This window comes from Octopus bimaculoides, chromosome 2 (genome assembly GCF_001194135.2).
Source record: "Octopus bimaculoides isolate UCB-OBI-ISO-001 chromosome 2, ASM119413v2, whole genome shotgun sequence".
Lineage (NCBI taxonomy): Eukaryota > Metazoa > Mollusca > Cephalopoda > Octopoda > Octopodidae > Octopus > Octopus bimaculoides.
In genome coordinates, this window is record NC_068982.1 from 107,588,887 (window position 1) to 107,612,110 (window position 23,224).

A 23,224-nucleotide genomic window follows, 5' to 3' on the forward strand; every position below is an offset into this window, starting at 1 on the left:
TTTCTAGCGAGATCGTTGCGAGTGCCCCTGGACTGGCTCTTGTGCGGGTGGCACATAAAATACACCATTTTGAGCATGACTGACCTTCGTGCTGGTAGCACGTAAAAGCACCCACTACACTCTCTGAGTGGTTGGTGTTAGGAAGGGCATCCAGCTGTAGAAACTCTGCCAAATCAGATTGGAGCCTGGTGTAGCCATCTGGTTTCATCAGTCCTCAGTCAAATCGTCCAACCCATGCTAGCATGGAAAGCGGACGTTAAACGTAAATGATGATGATGATGATGATGATGATATATATATATATATATTAGTTCTACCAGAACTAGAGATCCTAGCAAAAAACCAAAGTCTTAATAAGTAGTAAGGCTGACAAATCACAAACCCCTTCAGGTAGATGGCCCTGCTCAATCTGTAGAAAAAACATGGGCAGAAACTCCATATGATTTACTCTGTGTAAGCTATGGACACATAAAAAGTGCAGCAATATCAAAGGAAGGTTAACCAGGAAGATAGCTTTTGTGTGTAGCAGATGCACAGGGGCAATAAACGCTGAAGATGTACAGAAAACAGATTCCATCACATGCCAGGGGGAAAAACTAGAAGTAGTTGATAACTCCCTTAGTTAATTTTAAACCTTATTTCAAACTTTTTGAGTAATATTCGAATTGGAGAAAGTGAGCATTTCTTACCCCAACTATAATTATAAATATTATTTTCCTTCAATAATTTTTTAGTCATCATCATCATCATCATCGTCATCTTGAACATCAACATCGTTTTACATTCATTTTCTCATGCTTGCATAAACAGGTTGGACAGGTTTTCTTCAATACAGCTTCTCAGCTCTTTTGATGTGATCATCTACTTTGTGAGGTTCAGCATCCTGAAATTAGCTTTCACCACTTTTTCCCATACCATCTTTGATTGTCCTTTTTCATAGGTTCCTTCCACTTAGATCACTTGGCACTTTATGCAACTGACATCTTCATACATGTCATATGCTTATTCTATTCCAAGCCTCTCTTTCACATTATACCTTTTATACCCAGTTTTTCTTTCAGCCCAATTGCACTCCATGATTAATGCACAACCAGCAGAGCGTGCTCACTTCATTTCTTTCCAGTCTCCTCATATTCTTAACATTCTTACATTGGCATGAAGTCGAAAATTATAAGGGAGTGTATATTGGAGTCAATTAATGCCATTACATGACTATTGCTTACATTACTTTTTATCCCTTCAGAATCATGTAAAATCTTGTGACATTTAAACTCATAATATAAAGAGGTGTTTTTAAATATCATAAGGAAGGAAAATAGATGGTAGAACCAGAGTTTATGGCTATTTTGTTAATGTTCTACTTCCAAGTTATACCACTATCAACTTTACCTCAATCCTTCCATAATTTTTAACAAAACGTTATGTTTGTTATCTCACAAAATTATTGTAGTTGTTTTAATATCATAAATTTGGTTATTGATGTCATTATTGAAATCCTTATAGCATCAGTTGTAAGATTCAAAGATGTTTCTGGGTTGTGAAGGTTATGATGTTCGGTTTTATAACTGTTTATATAGTTAATCCTTTCCCTTGTCTTTACAGGTGAGCAATGCAACAACTGACCGACAACATGCTGACCTTGTCCTTGAACAATATGTTACCACTATAATTACTAGTATCATCACAACATTTTTTAATTCTCCTTTCTCTGATCAAAGTACTACTGTTCAAGTAAGGCTTCAATTTTTGTCTTTGATTTGATTTTATTTTATTGCTTTTTTTTCCTTGGCATTTTAATCAAATAAAATAAGTAACTGTGTTTGACATTCAAAAGTTTCAAAGTCAAGATGTTAGATGTCGAAAAACTAATTAAAACATTTTCTACTCCTGAAATTTCTTTGTGTTCATAATCAAGATATATTACCTGTTTTCATCGATCTGCTTTAAAATATATAACATAGGTAAGCTGTATTATCTAACTACTGCCATCCTTCATCAGCCTAGCTGCCTAAAGTTTAAAATATATGATATAGAGAAGAAATACTATCTACTTGTTTGTCAGTCTAACTGAAAATATAACATGCGTAAGAAGTATCATCTAACTACCTCCATCAGCTCAGCTGAAAATATATTTTTTCTTTTAAACACCAGAATGGTTGGCATTAATAAACTAAAAGAAATCAAATTAAAGAACAACATCCTGTGTCAAATCAACCAAAGTATAAATAATAGAGAGTAAAAGGTTTACAAGTTATCTTTTTTTTTTTAACTGTAACACTTACTGTAGAAATAATTTAGCTTCTTAAAGTTTTATAGTTCTATGTTGTAATTGTCAGATACTTTGTGAAATACAAATTTCACTGAAACGCTTCAATATTTATTATCAATTATATCACGAAATACATCTTTTTTATTCAATAGACAAGGCAACCTGTGTTTATAAAACTACTTCAGGGTGTATACCGATTGTCCCAATGTTTGTGGCTGAACGGTGTGCAACGATATAATGTTGAAAATTGCATCAAAACTCTTGCTGATATTGGTGAGATATTTTTCGTTTATACACATCTTTTCCTTTGCTGTTAATACCTAGAATGTTACCATATAAATATATAACTATGCTAAGGTATGACTATAATACCAAGTTACTCTGTTACTATCTGTGATATTAGTATACCATGCTAGTACTATCCAACTATATTATCTATGTCTAGTGCTTGTACAAAAATATGCCAGTATGGTACTATCCAATCATTACCATTCCACTGTTACTGACTAGCACATCACTACACCAGTATGTTGCTGTTCGACTATATTACTATTTCTCTCTATTACTATCTGTAGTGTTAGTATACTACTATGATACTATACAATTATATTACAGTCTATGTCCAACATATATATCACTACACCAATTTAGTGCTGCATAAGTACATCACTGAACTGTTCAGTAATGTACTTATGCAACACTTCCATCTTTATTCAGTCAATGAGACAGTTTTTATTTTTCACATTCTTTACAAACATAATTGTATTATTTTCATGGCATACTTTGTTATACATTGCTTCAGATCTGTGTGCTGTGCTTCACTATTTAAGAACTACTGAAATAGAATGCCAGTATACTGCTATAAATTACACCTCTCTACCACTGTACTACTCTCTGTTTGCTACTCTATCACTCTTGTATATTGCTATATAACTATGTTAGCATGGCAGTATTACTATGTCACTGGGCTATTTGTTATCTTCTACATTATATATCACTACATTGTATATAGCTTTATAACCACTTTGTATCACAATGTCATAAATACGTATATCACTATCTCACCATATCTCATATGATAATGCTGCATTATCATTTTACGATTACGAAGTAGTATCAAAAAGTTCTCAGATTAGTTATGTTTAATGAAGTTTTATCATCATCTCCTTTGAAATAGTCACCTTGTGCAGCAATACACCGGTCCCAGTGTTCCTGCCACTTTTGGAATCTGGCCTGGAAGTCATTTTCCGTAAGCAAGCCAAGGACCTTCTGCAATTCACTCTGGATCGGGACAGTGGTGTTAAAACAGAAACCTTTGAGCTGCATTTGCATCTTGGAGAAGAGATGGAAGTTTGCAGGTGCTAAATCTGGTGACCAGGGTGGGTGCAGAAGAAATACCAAGTTGTTTTTGGTGAAAAACTTATGAGTGAGGAGCGTTCAGTGTCAGGGTGCATTGTTGTCATGAACAATCTGATTATTTACACTCCACAGATCTGGTTGCTTTTGTCGAATGTCCTCCCTTAAATGCTTTAAAATGTCATTGATTGTCCTTCGACAATCTTCATGCACAAGCTGATAAATTTTCTCCACATTTCCAAGGATGACGCTCATGGCAGGTCTTCCAGGGACATTCTTCCACTTTTGAAGTGCCCACGCCACTCAAAACATTGCATACAACCCGTTGCCTCATCGCTGTAAGCTTGCCGAAGCATGCTCAATGTCTCTGTTGCAGACTTCCCAAGTTTAATGCAAAATTTCACGTTGGCTCTTTGTTCCAACTTCCTGTCCGTGACAAAATTGCAGACTACAGCATACATGTGATCACAAAAACACAAATTTCACAACTTGTGATGTAAACATGGCAATATCACTCGGCACACTGCCTCATGAAGGTCACTGCTAGCTCTCACTGTGCATGTAATTGTGTGCTGCCATCTGTAGGCATGCTACAGAACTAATCTGGAAACATTTTGATACCACCTTGTATGTTGCTATATTACTAAGTTGTTATATCTCTATATTATCAGGCTATTATGTACCTATGTTGCTATATCATTATAATACATTATTACTACGTCACTAAGCAACAAAGTCTCTGTCCAATGCTATTGCATCACTATATTTATATATTGTAAATATCATGTCATCTAATGTAGCTTCAGGTAAACCCATGTGAATGAAATTGGCTAAGTGAAAACTAAGGAAATCCGTCAGATGGACTATTCCTGATATCGGATGGTAGACTTAATCTTTCATTCATTTTAACACTATCATCTTTCTCTTGAATACCTTCAGCTGAGTATACTCTCTTACAAGTATTCAGAACAAGTCTCCATCATCATCATCATCATCATCATCATCATCATCATCATCATCATCATCATCATCATCATCATCATCATCGTTCAACGTCTGTTGTCCATGCTGGCATGGGTTGGACCATTTGACCAGAGCTGGCAAGCTTGAAGGGCTGTACCAGGCTCCAGTCTGATTTGGCATGGTTTCTATGGCTGTATGTCACAGAGTGTGCCAGGTGCTTTTACATGGCACTGCACAGGTGCTTTTATGTGATACCACATGGGTGCTTTTACATGGCTTTTTACATGACACCGGCACAGGACTCTTGCTGGTCAATCCTCACCACCAGGGAGACTGGTTTTAACACTTCTGCTGCATGATGCTAATTCTATATTTTGATGTGTTGCTTCCTGCTTCAGCAAAACATGAATCATAGTTTTTCCCTCCCTTCAGTCTCAGAGGTCTGAAAACTTCATTCCTCTGATAAGGCCATAAATTTCTTTACTTTAAAAAACAAAATATATAAATATGTTCATGTCACTCTGTTACTATGATACAATATCACTCAGTCCTGATGGTACTATGTTCCTATGTTACTATACCACAATGCTAGTGTATCAGTATGGCATTATACCGCCACTATGACTGCACTATATTGCTACATCACTATTTTACCATATACCACTGCCATTATGTCATGACACGGCAATCAACCAACCTCTATTATGCCTCTAAGCCTCTATTGAAAATACTTATGAAATCTGAAATTTCTGTACTAGTTATTGCTAATTATAACTATATTATTATATTATTACGGTAAGTTATCAACCACCACCCATCTTTTATTTTCTCACTTAGACCATATTACAGACAATGTAAGCTTTCACTGATTAAAATAAAGGACTACCCATCCACCTTTCTTATTAATTTTTCACACCTTTTTCTACTGATTTTTGTTACAGCAAAGAACCGGAGCATTGCAATTCCTGTTGATTTAGCCACACAAGTAAAGAATTTGTTTGAGAAGTCTCAGATTGTCATGAAACACACCAAGCATTGGATAGCTACTGGCAGAAAACGAGAGTCTCTTCATTCAAGTACTGTGTCCCGTGATTATAGAGTCATCATTGAAGGTTTACAGGTGAGTGAGTTCCTGACCTTCTCATATGTATCGTTAGTCACTTTTTGCAAATATTCCTTGCTTCAGTTCTGTTTTGCGTTTTATTTCTTATTTATTTATCCAGTATTTTTATACCCATGGTTATATTTTTATTATACTTATTACACCTGAGTATTCTGCCTACTGCTTGTCATGAAAGCTGTTTTTCTTCCATCAGCAAAATTATGGCAAACAGAGTTAAGTATTCTGCACAAAAGGTATAAGATTTAAACTTATAACTATATGAAGATATTCTTTGATACCTTGGCCATAGTCAGGTGACTTTTTAGTTTTCTATATTTACTTTAATGTCTTTTGTTATCTGCTATTATTCATTTTCTCTGCTGGTTAGTTAAGGATTGGCTGAATTTGATTTTGGTACTAGAAATTTACAAATAGGTTGTTTGAGTGTATTACATCTTGAGACAGTGTGTATTACAATATCTTGTTCAAGAGCAACAAAAGCAGTATTAATGATCAAATATGAAATTCTGATTAATAATCTAAACCTTTAATCGATGACTATCATCAATTGAAAACATTTTTTCACTATACCAGTAGACTTTCAAAATATTTATATCTGTGTATGCAAAAATGTCTACCCTGGGTGAGAAGTATAAAAGACAAAAACCAGACACAAACACATAAAATTTAAAAAACAGGGCATTAACAAAAGAATTTTTTTTTTCTTTATTGTCAAATGAAAATAAGAAGTAGATTGTCTAAGAACAAGAGTTCATATAAACAGAATGGAAAAAGGAAGAGATTAGCATGAACAGTCATTACAAAACAAAATAGTAAAACAAGGCCTAAATGAAATGATTCCTTTCATTTGATGTCAACTAAACATTTTCCTTGGTTTTGAACACCTTCTGATGAGACTATGTTTAGCAGTGTTTGATAGCAACTGTGGCTATTATGACACTATCATTGATAGATATTACAGAACATGACGATAAAATAAGCAAATGAGGATGAAGCACAAGACATGTGAATAGTCTTTTGACACAAGAAGGACAAACAAGAAGTGTAAATATTCTTATGACCAAGACAGAACAAGTGTCAAGAGAAAAATATAGTGAAACCTTTCACCGAGGGAATAGAAAATAACAGAAAAGAGAAGACATCTGAACTGGGTGGTGTTCAAACAGTTAATGACAGAAAGCTGGAAGAAAAAATAGGAAGAGAGAAGTGAGTTGCCTTATTTGCAAATACAATCCTGAATAGGGGCAAAACTTAAACAAAACTGACATAAAAAATTTGACTCTACTTTTAGTATTGAGTCTTCTCATCAGTAAATGTACTATTATCATTCTTAAGATTGCTTTAAAAGGATAACTTTCTTGAAGTGATTACAACTGAGATGCATTTCATCATGCCATACCAGTTTTATGTTGTGTGCCTCTGCCAACAACATCAATGGAATTGAGTGGTCTTTGTCATCTGCTAGAATGTCAAAATCTCAAAAATATGGCATTCAATATGGTCTGGTCTTGAACACAGTAGCTATGGCCAGCAAGGCCTGCCTTGCATTGAGCAACAATAGCAGAGGTGATTGGAATATGTCTATAAATCTTCTCTTTAGCCTTGTATTCATGCTATGAAATGTTTTATAACCCTCAAGAGAAACTTGTATCATATGATGTGATTCCAGCTATTCCAGACCTGCTGAAATGGACTGAACTTCTCATATGGCTATTTGCTTGCATGCATGCACACACACACACACACACACACACACACACACACACACACACACACACACACATGTAAAATGGGTGTACATAAATGCATCTACACATATTTCTATGCATTATGAGTAAGATGAAATCTTTGAATTAATACCTAGATTGAAACTGCTCTCATCTATAAACTTACTATACATTAAAAAAAAAAAAATGGTAAGCATGGGTTTATTAACCTTTCATGCAGAAATGACATCTTTTAAATTACAGGAAATTGTAGCTCTTCTGGAAGAACAGCTGAAACCTTTAGTCCAAGCTGAGATGTCTGTGCTTGTTGACGTCCTTCACCATCCCGAGCTCTTGTTTGTTCATGGAACAGAAGCTCGTATCAAATGTGAAAGTGGAGGTTTTATTTCTAGGTATGTTTCTGATTCTGTCATTTTTCTTTTATCAATCTCTTAACATATTTATATTCATATAACTTTATTTCTATTTGTTCATCTACAGCTATATATGTGTCTAGTTATCAGTTTCTATGTGGCTATCTCTATCAGTCATGCACCATTTTAAAAAAAATTGCCAAGAATTTCTACATGGTAGTACAATTTTAATTGTTGTTTAACCCCAGCTCAATTGTTATTCAGAGAATATATAAACATATTCATTCCAGCTATGAACATCCTAACTTTCTTTCAGATATAGTATATCTAGGGCCATATCCTATGTGTTCTGCCTCCTTTTTAGGACAATATAGTATGGTTTGAGGAAAATTTGACTGCCATTTCTAGCAGATTGATTAACCACATAGAGGTGTCATAGTTAGCTTGCAGTTTTGATAGATACGTTTGAGAATGTAGTGTAAGTATTTCAGTGAATGATTCATTTCGTTGTTTGACCTTCATCTTACTTCCATACACAACACAAGGTTTTCAATGAAATCTCATTTGTGTGGTGTATTTATTTTAATAGTTTAATCAAAGAAACAAGGGCATAATACCTTTTGCTGGGTCTCTGTGAGGGTTAGGGAAAAGAGGAAAATATCCTCACACCAGAGACCTTACCAAAATCTTGCAGCTGAGTAGAGATACCCAAAGGCCAAGTGATGCTGTTAAATTGGCCAATGGATTAAGTTTACCACACAAGAATTGGAACAGTTCCTCATACAAGCTTCTACACACTTTACCTCTACAATGTTTTACTTGTAGAACTTTGGTTGACCTGAGAATATCATACAAGACACTTACCCAAGTTGCTGTATAGTAGCATTGAACTCAGAACCAATTGGTTGCAAAACAATTTGTTTTACTTGTAAGTTTTCAATAGATTGAATCAACAGCCAAGCTTCAGTTCCTAATTAGCACTGCTTCTATAGTGATATCGATTAAGTGACGTCCTATAATTTAATAAGCATGAGAGAAAAAGGGGGTCACTATTGTGTACGTAATGACAAGAAAATAAGAATTTGCGAGATGTTTGTAATACGTCATAACATATTTATTACTAGAGGTAATGCGTTAACATATAAGGTTAATTGAAGGAAAGCTTGTAACATCACATGAACATCTTTTTTTGCAGCCACATCTCCATGTAAATAAGGCAAATGTACGTGCGTGCAAGTGCATATGCGAGTGGCCTGACTCAATGCTTGTCTTTGAATCGATGTATGGCGCAAATTTAGAAATATATTCCTTTATATAAGAGATGAACTGGAAGCTTTTAGAATGTTCAAGAACTTTCTAGAAGGTTGAGGGAGATTACTCTCGTTAAATCCCTTTTTCGTTTTGCTTTCCTGTTTGACTTCCAAGGTTCACCACACTTCTCTTTTATTAATATTTATAAGGAAAGCTTTTAATGTCGCAGAATCCTTTTGTTTTTAACAAACAAAATGTATCTGATATTAACGTGTATTAAATTGTTTTAGGTTATTTCTAGTTGAATGCTATTATTTATGGAGATCAAATTGATCATACATTTTACACTTCTGTTTCAGTTGGTTTTGGTTGTCAATAAAATGTTTCTCCATTTACATATATATCCTCTGTCCAATACCAATTTAGTCTTGTAACAAGAATTGTAACAAGAATAGGACAAAAATCTCTAATTGGAGCCAAACTGGCCCATCTCTAATTAGTTCATTTTTGTTAGTAAAGTGTTTCTCAAAGCATGTAGACATTAGAGGAATATGTATCAATTAAACAAACTAAAACCAGAAAGTTGGATCCAGTTTAGTTCATTACTGATCCACAGTCAATTATCCAAAAAATCACATTGACCGCTTATTATAATTTTTCAGACTGATCAAGCACACAGAACGTTTACTGGAGGAGAAAGAGGAAAGATTATGTATCAAGGTACTTCAAACTTTGAAAAAAATGATGACTGTCGATATTGATTATGGGGAAAAGGTAACAATATGTTTTATATTATTTATCTATTTTACATAGTCAGCAATATATCATTTTTTTTTTGTTTTTTCAACATACCAAAGTATCCATGAAACATTCCATACTTTATGGTATACAAAATACCAGGAATGATGGACTATTGCATTGCAAATCTTATTATCTTGGATGATTCCATCAGCATACTATGTCAGCTAAAGCCATTTTTAAAAGTCTTCAATTGCCTTTATTAGTCACTTATATTGTCTATATATGTCTGGAAAACAATTACATTACTAACACATACTGTCTGTCAAAAAACTTATATAGACTTTGATTTTGTATAGACTGAGAATTAATAATTTTTCATCACTTTCTTCTTTATTTAGGAATTAAGGTATGTTATACACATTCGGTATATAGCCATAAGATTCATATTTCATGTTCTTTTTTCAGTGTGCTCAAAATTATACATTTAATCAGCCATAACTCTACTACTGTCATTTTCTTTCCTTGGATGGTCTTATATCATGTTCAAATTTCTTTGAATGACTGAACAGTATTTTTACAAAGTAAAGTCGATATAGAATCGATGAGTATAGTTTTCAAACAATATTGATTTCAATTTAAAGTCAATTATATTTAATAATCTCAATTGTTGACAATAAAATTGTACTTAATCTATTAGCAATAGAAATTGTGAAGGAGCTTTTTACTCAAGCATTTCATCATTACAGGAGCTTAAGTTTGAATATATCTTACAATTTATTTATCATATTTGATAGCAATTTCAGGTTAATGGTGGTGGGTGTATTTAGAAAGCTCTGCTTAACCAAAATAGTAGCTTGAAATAATAACCGATATAAAATAGCTGGTGACAGGAATAATAGCCAATTTAATAATAGCTGGTGACATGCATATCCTGAAGATGCAGTTTGATTAATTGGTTGTCAAGTCACAAGTACAGTTTTGTATTTTGTGCCTGGTCAGCAACAATTGAGTTGACCTGTGATTACAGATGTTTCAGCTGTGACTATCCTACATTTCATTCAGATTATACCTCAGACAATATTTTATCCAATGTGTCCTGCCTTTTTAAAGATAGCAGGTTACAATATATGGAAGAATTTGGTATTTCTAGCAGGACCAATAACTATTTAGAGCCTCCCACATTAGCTCATAACAAGTAATTATAAGTGCGGTCGGAGTTCTTTCGTTTTTGTTGAGCTGCATCTAAAATCATCAAACATGTCACCCCTAATATGTATTTGTCAAAGAATTAACTAAATCTCTAGTAATATTCTAAGGGTGATTCAATTGCTGATGGATGTAATGTAGAGATTCATTGAGTTTATGAAAAGGATAATATAGAGAACTTAATTATGTCTAGCTCAGTGCTGAGGAAGTTGGCTTGGGTCAGATTTATTTAATGGTAATATGTAAAACCTTGTTTCTAAGCCTATTAGTCATATGTAGGTTGGACTCGTATAATTTTAGTTGTCTATCAATGTAGCACAAACCTTCACCTATACCCATGAAATGGGTCCTCAGGCTGTGTAGAATACGCAATCTAATATGATCACTAAGTTCCACAGAGCCATTTGCCCACATGCTAAATGGATCCAAATAGATCCATAGTGAAGTACCATGATTTTTCTAGCATGTAAAATGATTTCAATGTCACCATCATATGTAGAAGTGAAGGGTTTGGCACTTGTATGCTCCATTAATTAATGATTCATTAATAAGTGCATAGTAGTTCTCTAATGCACTTATAACTGAACTCAAGATTATCAAAGCACTTATTTGAATAATACAATTTAATATAAATTTGATTGTGATATGAAGGGTGATATTAAAAAAATGTGAAGGTATGTTATACACATTCGGTATATAGCCATAAGATTCATATTTCATGTTCTTTTTTCAGTGTGCTCAAAATTATACATTTAATCATGCAAGATTTCATTAATACTTAGAAAATATATGAAAGCTGTGTGTGAATATACATGTGTGAAAATCTCTGGAAACCTAGAAGGCAATGCACAAAGGTGAATGAAAGATGATTGGTATGTTGTGTAGAAGAGGGAGAATTATATTTTGTGAAGTGGGTAAAGCTAACAGTGATTGAAAAATGCTGAATGAGCCTGTGTAGGACAACAGTTTTGAAAGGTAGTTTTTTAAAATTGTTATTGTATGATTTTATTGTAATATTGTCTTAGTGTAGTGCAACTCTTTATTATCAATTTCTCATGATTATTAGAAGAATTTTTATTAATTCTAATGTGCTGCCATCATTTGTTTTTTACCTTGATTATCACTTGAGGCACAATGAATAATTAATTCTTCATCCTTCATTAAATAGTCCCTAAGTCTTTAGTGATATTTTATATTCATTTTTACTAACATATCCATGTGATTAAAAATGATGATAGTTTTACTAATGATGAAAAATAGTGCATCCACTGAAAACTGTGAGAAACCATTGATAAATTTCTTACCTAAAGGCTATGCACTTTTTATTAAAGGGAAAAATATAATAATTAACTTGCGTGCATAAGCAAAAGCAGGGTATTGTAGTTGCTCATCTTTGTGTGTTTGCAAAATTACTAGAAAATGGCTGAACGGATTTTCACCAAATTTAGCAGAAATACTCATCAGGTGAGTGGCTCGAACTCATTATTTTGGTTTGATTATCTTCAAAACCAGCAGACGAATGAATCAAAATGTTTTTTTTTTTTCCTTTGTTTACATCTTCATAAACGATAAACCGGAGAAATAACTCTTGATGTCATTTTGTTGAAATATGAATTCATCTGAGAATATATTTTTTAAATGAAATTTTATTTTATCCTTGTGTGCTCACAAGGTATGCATTGCCCCTCTGACACCTTTTTTTTTTTTGCATTCATAAATTCTTTTACATCTATGAAATTTTGGCAACACTATAATTTAGTGCTCTTCCAAATTTGTTTCCTCACAATTTTCTAATAGATGCACATTTTTCAATGAAATTTTGCAGAGATATATTTTCAAGGGTGTAGATTCTGATTATACTGATAAAAATTCTTTTAAAAAAAGTATTTTTTTAGGTGTTTTGGACCATTCCCTGCTTATTTGATTTTATTTCCTCATAACTCTATTTGAAATGCTTATTGTTTTGTCATTATGCAGAGATACATTTGCAAGAGTACTGAGTGTGTAATGCTACTGTTTCAAACATTAGAATGCTGAAAAAATGTGAAAAATACTAAATTACACAAATTGGTTATAACAAAAGTAGGGTGGTGCGAATGATCAAAAAATCCTAGATAAAATTATATTCATGTTCCCCTCTTTAGTTTTATTAGAGAGATGTGGTCACCCTTTGTTAGCAATAACTTTCCACAGCCCATCACTTTGACAGAGCTGCAATTCTGGATCAAACAAAGATTCAAACTGGACACTAGGCATCTTAGATGTTCCCAGACACTCACAACCCTTACCATCTGTGGATTGCAGCTGGAAGAGCTTCTACATTAATAGTTTACAGCAGACTAGTGCTGAGAAGGAAAGCTCAGAGTTTCTTGGAGAAAATTCAGGGTATCAATGAGAATGTATTGGATGGTCTATTCTGGAAGATTTTCTGTGCTCAGAAACTATAGATGAGTTTTAGAAATCGTTGAACTGACCATGCTACCTAGGGTCATTGCCATTTCAAGATAAACTCAACAGACACAAAAGTCCTATCAATTGGTAAGTCTGAGACACATACAGAGCAATGAAACTATTCTTCATGCATTCAGGTCTAAGCATTACTAACTTTTGTGTTTATGTTGAGCAACTGATGTTATATGTACAAAGGATCCTGTTGTCAACTGAGTTTATCATGAAAATTGGTTCTCTACTTTCCTTTAATCAAGGAAGAAAGGCAATGTTTCCCTTCTCATGGCTGTAAGGAAAGAGATTGTGTCATAGACATGACTGAAAGGACTGAAAACATACACTTTCTTCTTCTACCAAACCTTCATCAATTTTTTTTTTTTTTCCAATTCTGCATGGGAAAGAAAGTGAAGATAGAGAGAAACTATGGGAGGTGGGGGCTCTCTTCTAGTAAATTTGATAAAAGGTTGCTGACGGTATCAGACCCATCACAGGTGAATATACAGCATGCAGTTGTAGATAGGAGAATGCCTACAGATGTGCATTGGTAGCCAAGATGATCTGGGATCTGTGGCTTCATTGAGCAGCTGAAAGTGGTGGCCCTACTCTCTTGAAACTCTATTTCTCACACACACACACACATACACACACACAGTATATACTTTTAAATCATTTTATTTTGTTTGGAGGGGGTTCTTGCATCTATTTTCTATGTAAACCCATTCACCTTTTGTAACTTTCACCCTTCACCTTGGTGACAATTATAATCATCATCATCATTCGTACAAGCTTTCCCCACTCACCACTATTTTACATTACACTTATGATTACTCTTTAGACTTCAGCTCTACTACTATTATTCTTTTTATGGCAACCCCTACCCTCTCCACCCTGCCTTTTTCTTCCGTTTCCCCCTTTATTATATTAGAGTTGTCAAGGTTTTTTAGTTCAAATATAGCATAATGCACATTTAATAACCAACCTGAATGTCTGTATCACTTAGCTTTAGATGTGAGCAAAGAGACACTGTTTGGTCAGATGTAAATAACAGTTCTATTGATAGAAAGTGAAATTCATTTTGTCATAACTGAAACAACATCCCAACTAGTGGCATTTTTTTCCTTCAAGACCAGAAGATACTTTAGACCCCAACAACAGTTACTGATACTTCACAAAGCTCAGCAGAGGCTTTCAGCAAAGTATCGTTTACATATATATGAAAAGGTGTTGCTGCACACACACACACACACACAACCTAGATTGCAATACGTCTCTCAATTTATTAGCATAAAATCACTTACAGATCGACAGACTTGCTGTTTCCTTTGCTCTGCTTTTCTACAACTACTTTTATAAAGGCTTCTGCTCTTCAGTGTAGAGCAACACCTCCTCTTAGACATCTATGACCCACTTTCCTCTCTTCCTCACATCACCCTTGTTATATCCAACCATACTGCTCCTGCACTAACTGTTAGATCCTGTCCTTCCCTTTCCGAATGTGACCCCCACTGGAGCTTCCTCCCTGCTTCTGTCTTTACTGCAAGTTGACTTTCAATGGTTGCAGGCAAACGTTAAGGCACCCATCTCACTCTTTGAAGTGTATGAGTGTGTTTCTGCATGTGTGTGTGTGTGTGTGCATGCGTGTGTGTGCATGCGTGTGTATGTGCTTACAATTGCAAATGAGAAAAAATAGTACTCCATTTATTGAATAGATTTTATGTATATATATATATATATATATATAGCTGATGATTGACTCTAGTTACTTACAGTTTCACTTTAAACCAAGTATCTAGTGTATGAACAATGACTTAATATCATCGCTTAACGTCCGCCTTCCATGCTGGCATGGGTGGGACAATATTGTCAGTGGATCATATATCTGAAAAAGAAGCACACGCACATACATAAACGCATGCATACACACACAAACACAAACACACACACGTCCATCTTGGCTAGTCTTAGTTACAAAACTAAGGGAGACCACTTTCCAGTTATGTACACAAATACATTTTGGTAGAGAGTTGATATATTTTTTGAGTAACTACTTTGCAAGCGAGTGCTGATCTGTTTTCGTTTACTCTTCAGTATTCACCCCTAATGAGTTTCTGAGAGAGACTGAAATGGAGCAGCTCATCTCATATAAATTCTCATATAAATTCAACTAAAATTTTTGTTGAATTTGTTAGCTGTTAATCCAATTTCCCTAGACAACTGGTTAATTGAATAATAATTAAACCTAAGGTGGTGAATTTAAAGACATCTGGTTAGGATTTAGGCTGGCAGTATTCCTGTGCAGAGCGGACCATGAATTCCACAGAAAAAAAAAAAATGGTTTCATTTTTATTTTTGAAGAGGAGGTAACTCTCCTTGCTTTAAAATTAGCAAGGGAGGTAATAGGTGAGCGAACGTAAAAAAATACATGGTAGAATGTTGAATTTTGGAAGTATGCATACGTTGATATATGTAAGAATCGAGTGTGGGTTGAAGGGGATACCACATATTACCAAGTGAGATGTAATATATGATAACATATGTAAAGCATAAAGCTCACTGATAGGTCAGTATGGTGTGGAAACCCCAGCAGGATTGGAAATACAATCTGAGAAAGGGTAGAAACACTTCTCTTAGAGAAGACAAGTCATCTGTATTTGGAGAAGAGGGAGGTGCCACCAATTTATGCAGACACTGATATGAACCTACAACCTCTTTCAGGCTGTGAATTTTGGATAAATATTTCGTTGTATGAGTACTTGCATGCATGTTTGGTAGTACATGTGAAAGAATGATTGCATGAATTTTGAATTAAAGTATATATGTTAACATACACACACGTCATCCAATTAATTTCATCCAAATTATTTCATTTAATTTTATCTTAATTTCAAATATATTAAGTTACATCTTTATAACAGATTCAGTTTGTAGTTGGTGGTGTTATTTTTGAAAAGTAACAGTTATCACCTCAACATGTTTGTTCCATACAGAACACTGTTACTACTCCTTTTAACTCCAGGAGGACATCTCCTCCAGCTGGTTAACAACACACTATCTGTGTCTGTTATATTGCAAACAAGGGAGTGAACAACTCCCATCTAGCGTTGACAGGAACTAATACACCAGCTGGAGGAGATGTCCTCTTTTGGTTAAAAGGAGTAGTAACAGTGTTCTGTATGGAACAACCATGTTGAGGTGGTAACAACCATTACTTTTCAGTAGAGTTACTACTTGCATCTCGTATAGAGATTTTAGAACTAGCTACTTGGCTTACTGGTATTTTTTTAAATTTTTTTATATATACCTAATACCTGTGAGTTGTGTTATAGTGAATCATTTGGAGAGAGCTAAACTCTGCAGCCTGATTTAACCTTGATAATGTACTTGATGATAAATTCCTTGCAGATACCTAAATGCCCAGCTGATCACATAGTATCTTCATATTCTTCTTATAATAATTCGTAAAATTTGTGTAAAATTTAATTTCATTATGAATTCTATTTATTGAATGATAAGTGGATTAAATTTCTGTGATAGAAAAACCATTTATTTATTATATGATGCTGAAGTTTTTATTTTATTCTTTTAAATAAGACTGGTTGTCCTTTTGTGATATTGGGCTCAACAGCTGAATTTAGATGCACCACTTTGTCAAAGTGAATAAAATTTCTTAGAATTATGTGTGTTTGTTTACTATGTCTTAACAAAGGATATTTATTGTTAGTGGGTATATGACCAAACCAAACTATTTCCCTTTTAATATTGCAGTTATTTTAATGAAATGTCAATAGAATTTCCTCATCTTTAGTATCCTTGGATGACAACTTTAACTCTGACACCACTGCTCATTATTACTTTTAAATTAATTTACCAATATTGTTTAAAATAATGTATTTCAAAACCTCTTTACATAAATTAAATTTGCTTGGTTTACACCTATCTCGTCTGCAATATACGAATGGCATGACAAATTTAGATTAATATACAATGGCATGGTTTAATATATATAAAGATGACTTAACATAGATCAAGTTGACTTCATGTGTATTCACTTAGATTAATACTTATTGAAATGGCTCAATGATTCAAATTATTTTGTAAGTACTATGAGATTTGGCATTTATTAGAATGGTTTAACATACACAAAGACAGTAATTTCCAGACTGTCAACTTCATTTTTAGAGTGTATATATTACAATATACACATGCGCGTACACACACACACAAACACACACACATTAATTCAATTAGTTCAATCATTAACCATCAAGTATCTTATTCCTGAGTATTTACTGGATTTTAACTAGGAATCTTTATAAAAAATTATAATCTTAATAGCAATTTGTAATTACATTAGAATGACCTAAAATAATTTGAACATGTTAGTAAATTACATATGCATGAATTATAAAATGAAAACAAGTTACTATGTGAGACTTGTGCTTGGGTGTTATAGTTTGTAGATAATTACAGTCAGTTGATGCAGAGGTTCTATATGTCTATCCAATCATCTAATTACTGTATTTAGAAAGAGCTGATCTGTCATCAATTAGGCATATTTTCCTTAGATTCAGAGCATTAAGTCTATGGTCTGCATTTTGATGATAATAAAATGTTCTTGGGAAAGATTTGATAATCGCTTTTTTTTTCTTTTTTTTTTCTTTTAGCTGTATTGATCAAGAAGAGTGACTATATAGAAATTTCTATCACTCATTTGTTAAGTTTAATTATACATGACAATAAATGAGCTGTGGATAAAGATTTGTTTCAACTGGAAGACAAAGTAACTGTATATGAGTTATTATATGTAAAATGTGAATAAAAGGTTTAGTTATGAGTTGATAAAGCAAATAGGTTTGGAAAGATGACTATGACAGTATAGAATTGTAATGTATACAAGATGACACTTGTTTACATTTTGCTTCTTCTCACAGAACCGTTTGAGCAAATCACTGATGTTTTATGTTTGCATTTTCCCCTTTTCATTCTATGTCATGTAGTTCTAGGCTTTTGAAGATGTGGAATAAAAATCCACTGCTTGAAATATTACATCTGGTCTTTCCTAAGACTATACAATACAGGTATGTCATTATTTGTGGCCTGAAAGTTGTTTGCAGTGCCTCATCATCATTGGGTGATATTGACTCACATACCCATGTGCACATTAAGAAGTTTTTGTCATTTCATAATCTTGTGTTGTTACCTCTCTAATAGTATTGATGTGTGGTTGCATTGGCAGGATATAGTTTGGTAAACTGTCTAGTGTGGAGGAATATGGCTTAGTGGTTAGGGTGTTGGACTCATGATCATAAGATTGTGGGTTCAGTTCCTGGACTGGGCGACGTGTTGTGTTCTTGAGCAAAACACTTCATTTCATGCTGCCCCTGTCTACTCAGCTGGCAAAAATAAGTTATCCTGTGATGGATTGTCATCTCATCCAGGGTGAAATATGTACGCCATGGAAACTGGGAAACCAGCTATATGAGTTTATACGACTCAGAAAGGATCTTTATTATGTATAAATTATTTAGACATTCTACCAAATTTGTCTATGAAGATGCTCCTTATATCTCTTTCTTTTATTTTAATATGCTGCTTTAGTTTTTGTTAACTGTTTCTGGCTAGAAATTATAAATGGCAAGAAACAAATCCCATGTGTATGTGTGTACAGATTTTATAGTGATATATATTAATTAAACAAGAAAGTATCCAGAAGCTGGAGAAATATTCTTTATTACTCATCATACACTTTTAACACTTTCATTCTTTACAGAATTCTTCAAAAATTGCAGGCTATTGTGCATGTTGCTTTATATGTGTGTGAGAGATGTAAACTGATTGTTGGAAATTGTCAGGAATTCAAATTAAGCTTAATAAATGTTTTGGGCTTGGACAAAAAGTGTGTTTTGAGAGTGCCAGTTAAGCTGTTTGACCTCTTATTTGTTATTTTGAATCCATGTCTATGTGTATGGGTTAATGCTTAAACAAAGGATAAATTAGTTTGCGGGGAAGACTGGTTTTTGAAGCAGTTTGCATAACATCTTTGTCCAAAAGTGCCAGCTGTTCATTAGTTTCAGTATATGTAAAGGGATGTCAGCTGTTTCTTGAAGAAAGAGACCAACAGATTTCTGGAATGACTGCTTTCAGGACAGGACTATCCAGATAGACATATGTTAATTATGCGCATATATCGTCGTTTAATGTCTGTTTTCTATGCTGTGTGTGTGTATAAATTAGTAACAATGTACAGTAAGATCCATGATGGTAGAATCCAAAGAGTATAAAGTTCCAATGCTTATCTGGGTGGAGTGGTGGTAAAGTGGTTCAGGTGAGGTGGCAAATGTCTGAGAAGGTACACACACATATGCCAAACATATATGTGGTTAAGAACTTTGCCTCCCAATAACTTAGTTTTGGGTTCAGTTCCACTGCATGACACCTTCGGCAAGTGTCTTCAACTATAGCCCTGATCTGACCAAAGCTTTATGAGTTGACTTGGTAGATGGAAACTGAAAGAAGTTCACCAAATATATACATATGTGTGTATATATTCAGGTGTGTATAGTATGTACATGGGTGTGCATAAGTGTGTATATGTATATACATGTGTGCATAAGTGTGTATATGTTTGTACCCATTGCAATTGTGGTAGTATTAAATTAAAAATAGTCATCTAACTATTGTACTTAATGCAAATACACAATTGATAAGACTGTTACTGCAGTATTCATCCTGAGATAACATCCTTTATGGATGTACTGCATTAACAAGACACTAAATATTAGGGGGAGATTTCATATATGGCTTCCTGCTAGAATGATAGAGTGCCATTTATGATTAAACATAAATATAGTCTTTCATACAGCATATGTGTGTGTGTGTGTGTGGAGAGAGAGTATATATATATATATATATATATATATATATAAAGAAAGAGAGGAGGTATAAGATGAATAAATATATTTCACCAGTTGACATCCATATAACGATGATCATTTCACAGCCTTTATCATAGAAAAACAATGTATTTTAGTGTTTCATAAATAATAAAGTTTTTTGCATGCCTTTATTAATGTATATAATATAAATTATATAGTACAGATGTATAATTTATAAATTAATACAGGTAAAAAAATAGCTTACTCATCAGATCATGGTTACTTTCATTCATCAACACAATACATATATGTATGTATGTATGTATTGTGTTGATGAATGAAAGTAACCATTATATTCTTTGACCTGATGAGCAAGCATTTTTTACCTCTATTAATTTATATACATACAAATACTGGGATTGATTCATTCGACTAAAAATTCTTCAAGGCAGTGCCCCAGCATGGATGCAATCTAATGATTGATACAAGCAAAAGATGTGTGTGTGTGTGTGTGTGTGTGTGTGTGTGTGTGTGTGTGTGTGTGTGTGAATGGATTTTAAATTTTGCAACAATTGTTTCTGTAAAAATCTTTATTTACTGTAAGTACAACATGATAGTTTGGATTACATCATACATTTAGTAGTTCTCAGGCTCATCAGATATTATTTAAAATTGGGGTGAACAATGACTTGTTGGAACACCATTTTGTATTTTAAACTTGTTATCTAGTTCAATTCTGAATACTGTACCCTTATTTGAATCCTTATACCATAAATATTCATATTCAATAATTAATTTCTTGCCTCACATATAACTTAGGCAACCTGATATTACTGTAGTGACTATGAATAATCTAAATACTGAGGCCATGCCATAACTCATATATGATAATGAACAATATAGTTTAATACAATAATTTTAGCTGTTAATCAAATATTGAAATCTTCATAATAACTGTCTTATTCACATCTAACCACTCAATATAATCTTTAAAGAGATTTGCTCTCGTATTAAGATCACATTATACCAAAATAAATATGTCAAATATTAAATATTTATAACTAAGTATATTAATTTTAGTATTTGAGGTGTTTGTACTTGCTATCCTCTTACCTTTTTTGTTTACATTGTTTTAGTCATCACTTTTTGATGACAAGAAACAAGCACACATACTCATGCATACATAATCACCTTCCACACACACACACACACACTATAACTATACAGAATATTTCTTACTTCACATGAACTGAGATGGTTTGCATATTGATCTGAGTTTGGTAAAGATTAAGAAATTATTAATACACTAACATAAGCATGAAAATGATTATGTTCTATATATCAAAATATATTTGTTTGTTTAAAGTATAGATTTAATGTGAAATGAACCCTGGAGTATTTTCATGCTGTGTATTTGTTGTGTGTGTGTGTGTGTGTGTTTGTGTGTGTGTGCATACATACACAGCTTTTCGCTGTCGGATCATTTGACTGTATATTAAGATGTTTTCTCTAATGTTAACCAAATATGGTTAGCACTTACTTTTTGTCAAGCAAAATGAAACAAGGAAAGCTATGTTCCTTACTCAAATGTATGCTATAATGATTGTTGTAAGATTTAAATTTATGATTATGCAATGTGTTTCTCAACATCTCAAACTTTCAGCTATTATTATGCTCTTGTAAAATGAATATATATTTAATGTATGTGAATATGTGTTTGTGTATGTCTATAGATGTTTTTCAGCAACAATTTGGTGACACATCACTTCTACGCTTCTCTAAACTTTCACTTGTGAGACTGGGAAAGGATTGTAGTGCTTGGGGAATCCTTGAAACTCCAACAAACCACTGTATATCATCCTTTGTAAATTGATAAAATCTTACCTTATTATGAATGTCTTGTGTGTGCGTGTGTGTGTATGTGTGTGTGTGTAAGATGTGAGGTTATATTAGATATAATTGTTTCATTAAATATGTTTCCTTGATTTAAGGAATCAATGTCACGTTTCTAGTGCAACCACTAAACTGCTTCTGTAAAAAATGTTGTTTTCATTAGCTGTTTCATTATTCCAATGCCATGCATGTGGAAAGGATTTAGTATTTTTTTTTTTTGTCAATTTCAAAAACACTCAATTGAACTGTTGTATTAGTGTCCCTTTATCCCTTATCTTCCCAACCTAGTCATTACCTATCCTATCCTTCAAACTAATAAACTGTTATACACCTTTCCTTTGCTGCCCATCGTAAGGTGGACCTGAAGGCACTTAATAAGACAGAGCTTGATGACCACAGACGGGTAAGCTATTGTTGTGTGTTAGCCTACTTTTGGATGCATGCTATAATCCTCCCAAATGTTATTTTATTGTTAATGTTTGTTTTGTTTTTTTGTTTTTCATTTCCCCCTTACAATCTTCTATGTAAATCTATTGCTGCATCTTTCTTAATTATCCCATGCTTATTTATCAAATTAGTCAATTACACACCTGACTCCATCTGCCAGTTCTATAATTTAGCTGAATAGAAACAAAAATTGCTGACTTTCACTTGAGATTAATTTCTACATCTCATCCTATCCCCAGACAGAATATCACTGTTACTAAGTCATAGTTTTTATCATTCAGTCTCAAATTGTTTCAGAAAATTTATTGTAAAAGAGTTTGTGTTTTTTTTTTTTTACGTTTTTTTTTTTTTGTCTTTTCTGTTTTGGATTTTTTGAAGGTCAACACCATTTCATTCAAAAAATGAATCTGTTGCACTGTTTTTTTATTCAGCTTGCAGTCTTGTGAATTCTCACTTTATATTCTTAGCTGAAATTTCCTTCTTCATTTCTTTGCTTTCTTTTCTTCTGAGTTTGATAAATACCGGGCATATATATATATATATATATATATATATATATATATATATATATA

At 33.4% G+C, this 23,224-nt stretch overlaps 1 protein-coding gene across 1 annotated transcript in view; it reads left to right on the forward strand.

The window, feature by feature from the left end:
* LOC106882671 (inositol 1,4,5-trisphosphate receptor type 1) overlaps window positions 1-23,224 on the forward strand; it is a 314,426-nt gene that overhangs the window by 235,555 nt on the left and 55,647 nt on the right. Inside the window, exons 33-38 of the mRNA XM_052978577.1 lie at window positions 1,603-1,731; window positions 2,422-2,542; window positions 5,530-5,708; window positions 7,682-7,830; window positions 9,705-9,816; window positions 22,561-22,608. Coding sequence (XP_052834537.1) covers window positions 1,603-1,731; window positions 2,422-2,542; window positions 5,530-5,708; window positions 7,682-7,830; window positions 9,705-9,816; window positions 22,561-22,608 — 738 coding nt within the window. The remainder of the gene's footprint in view (window positions 1-1,602; window positions 1,732-2,421; window positions 2,543-5,529; window positions 5,709-7,681; window positions 7,831-9,704; window positions 9,817-22,560; window positions 22,609-23,224) is intronic.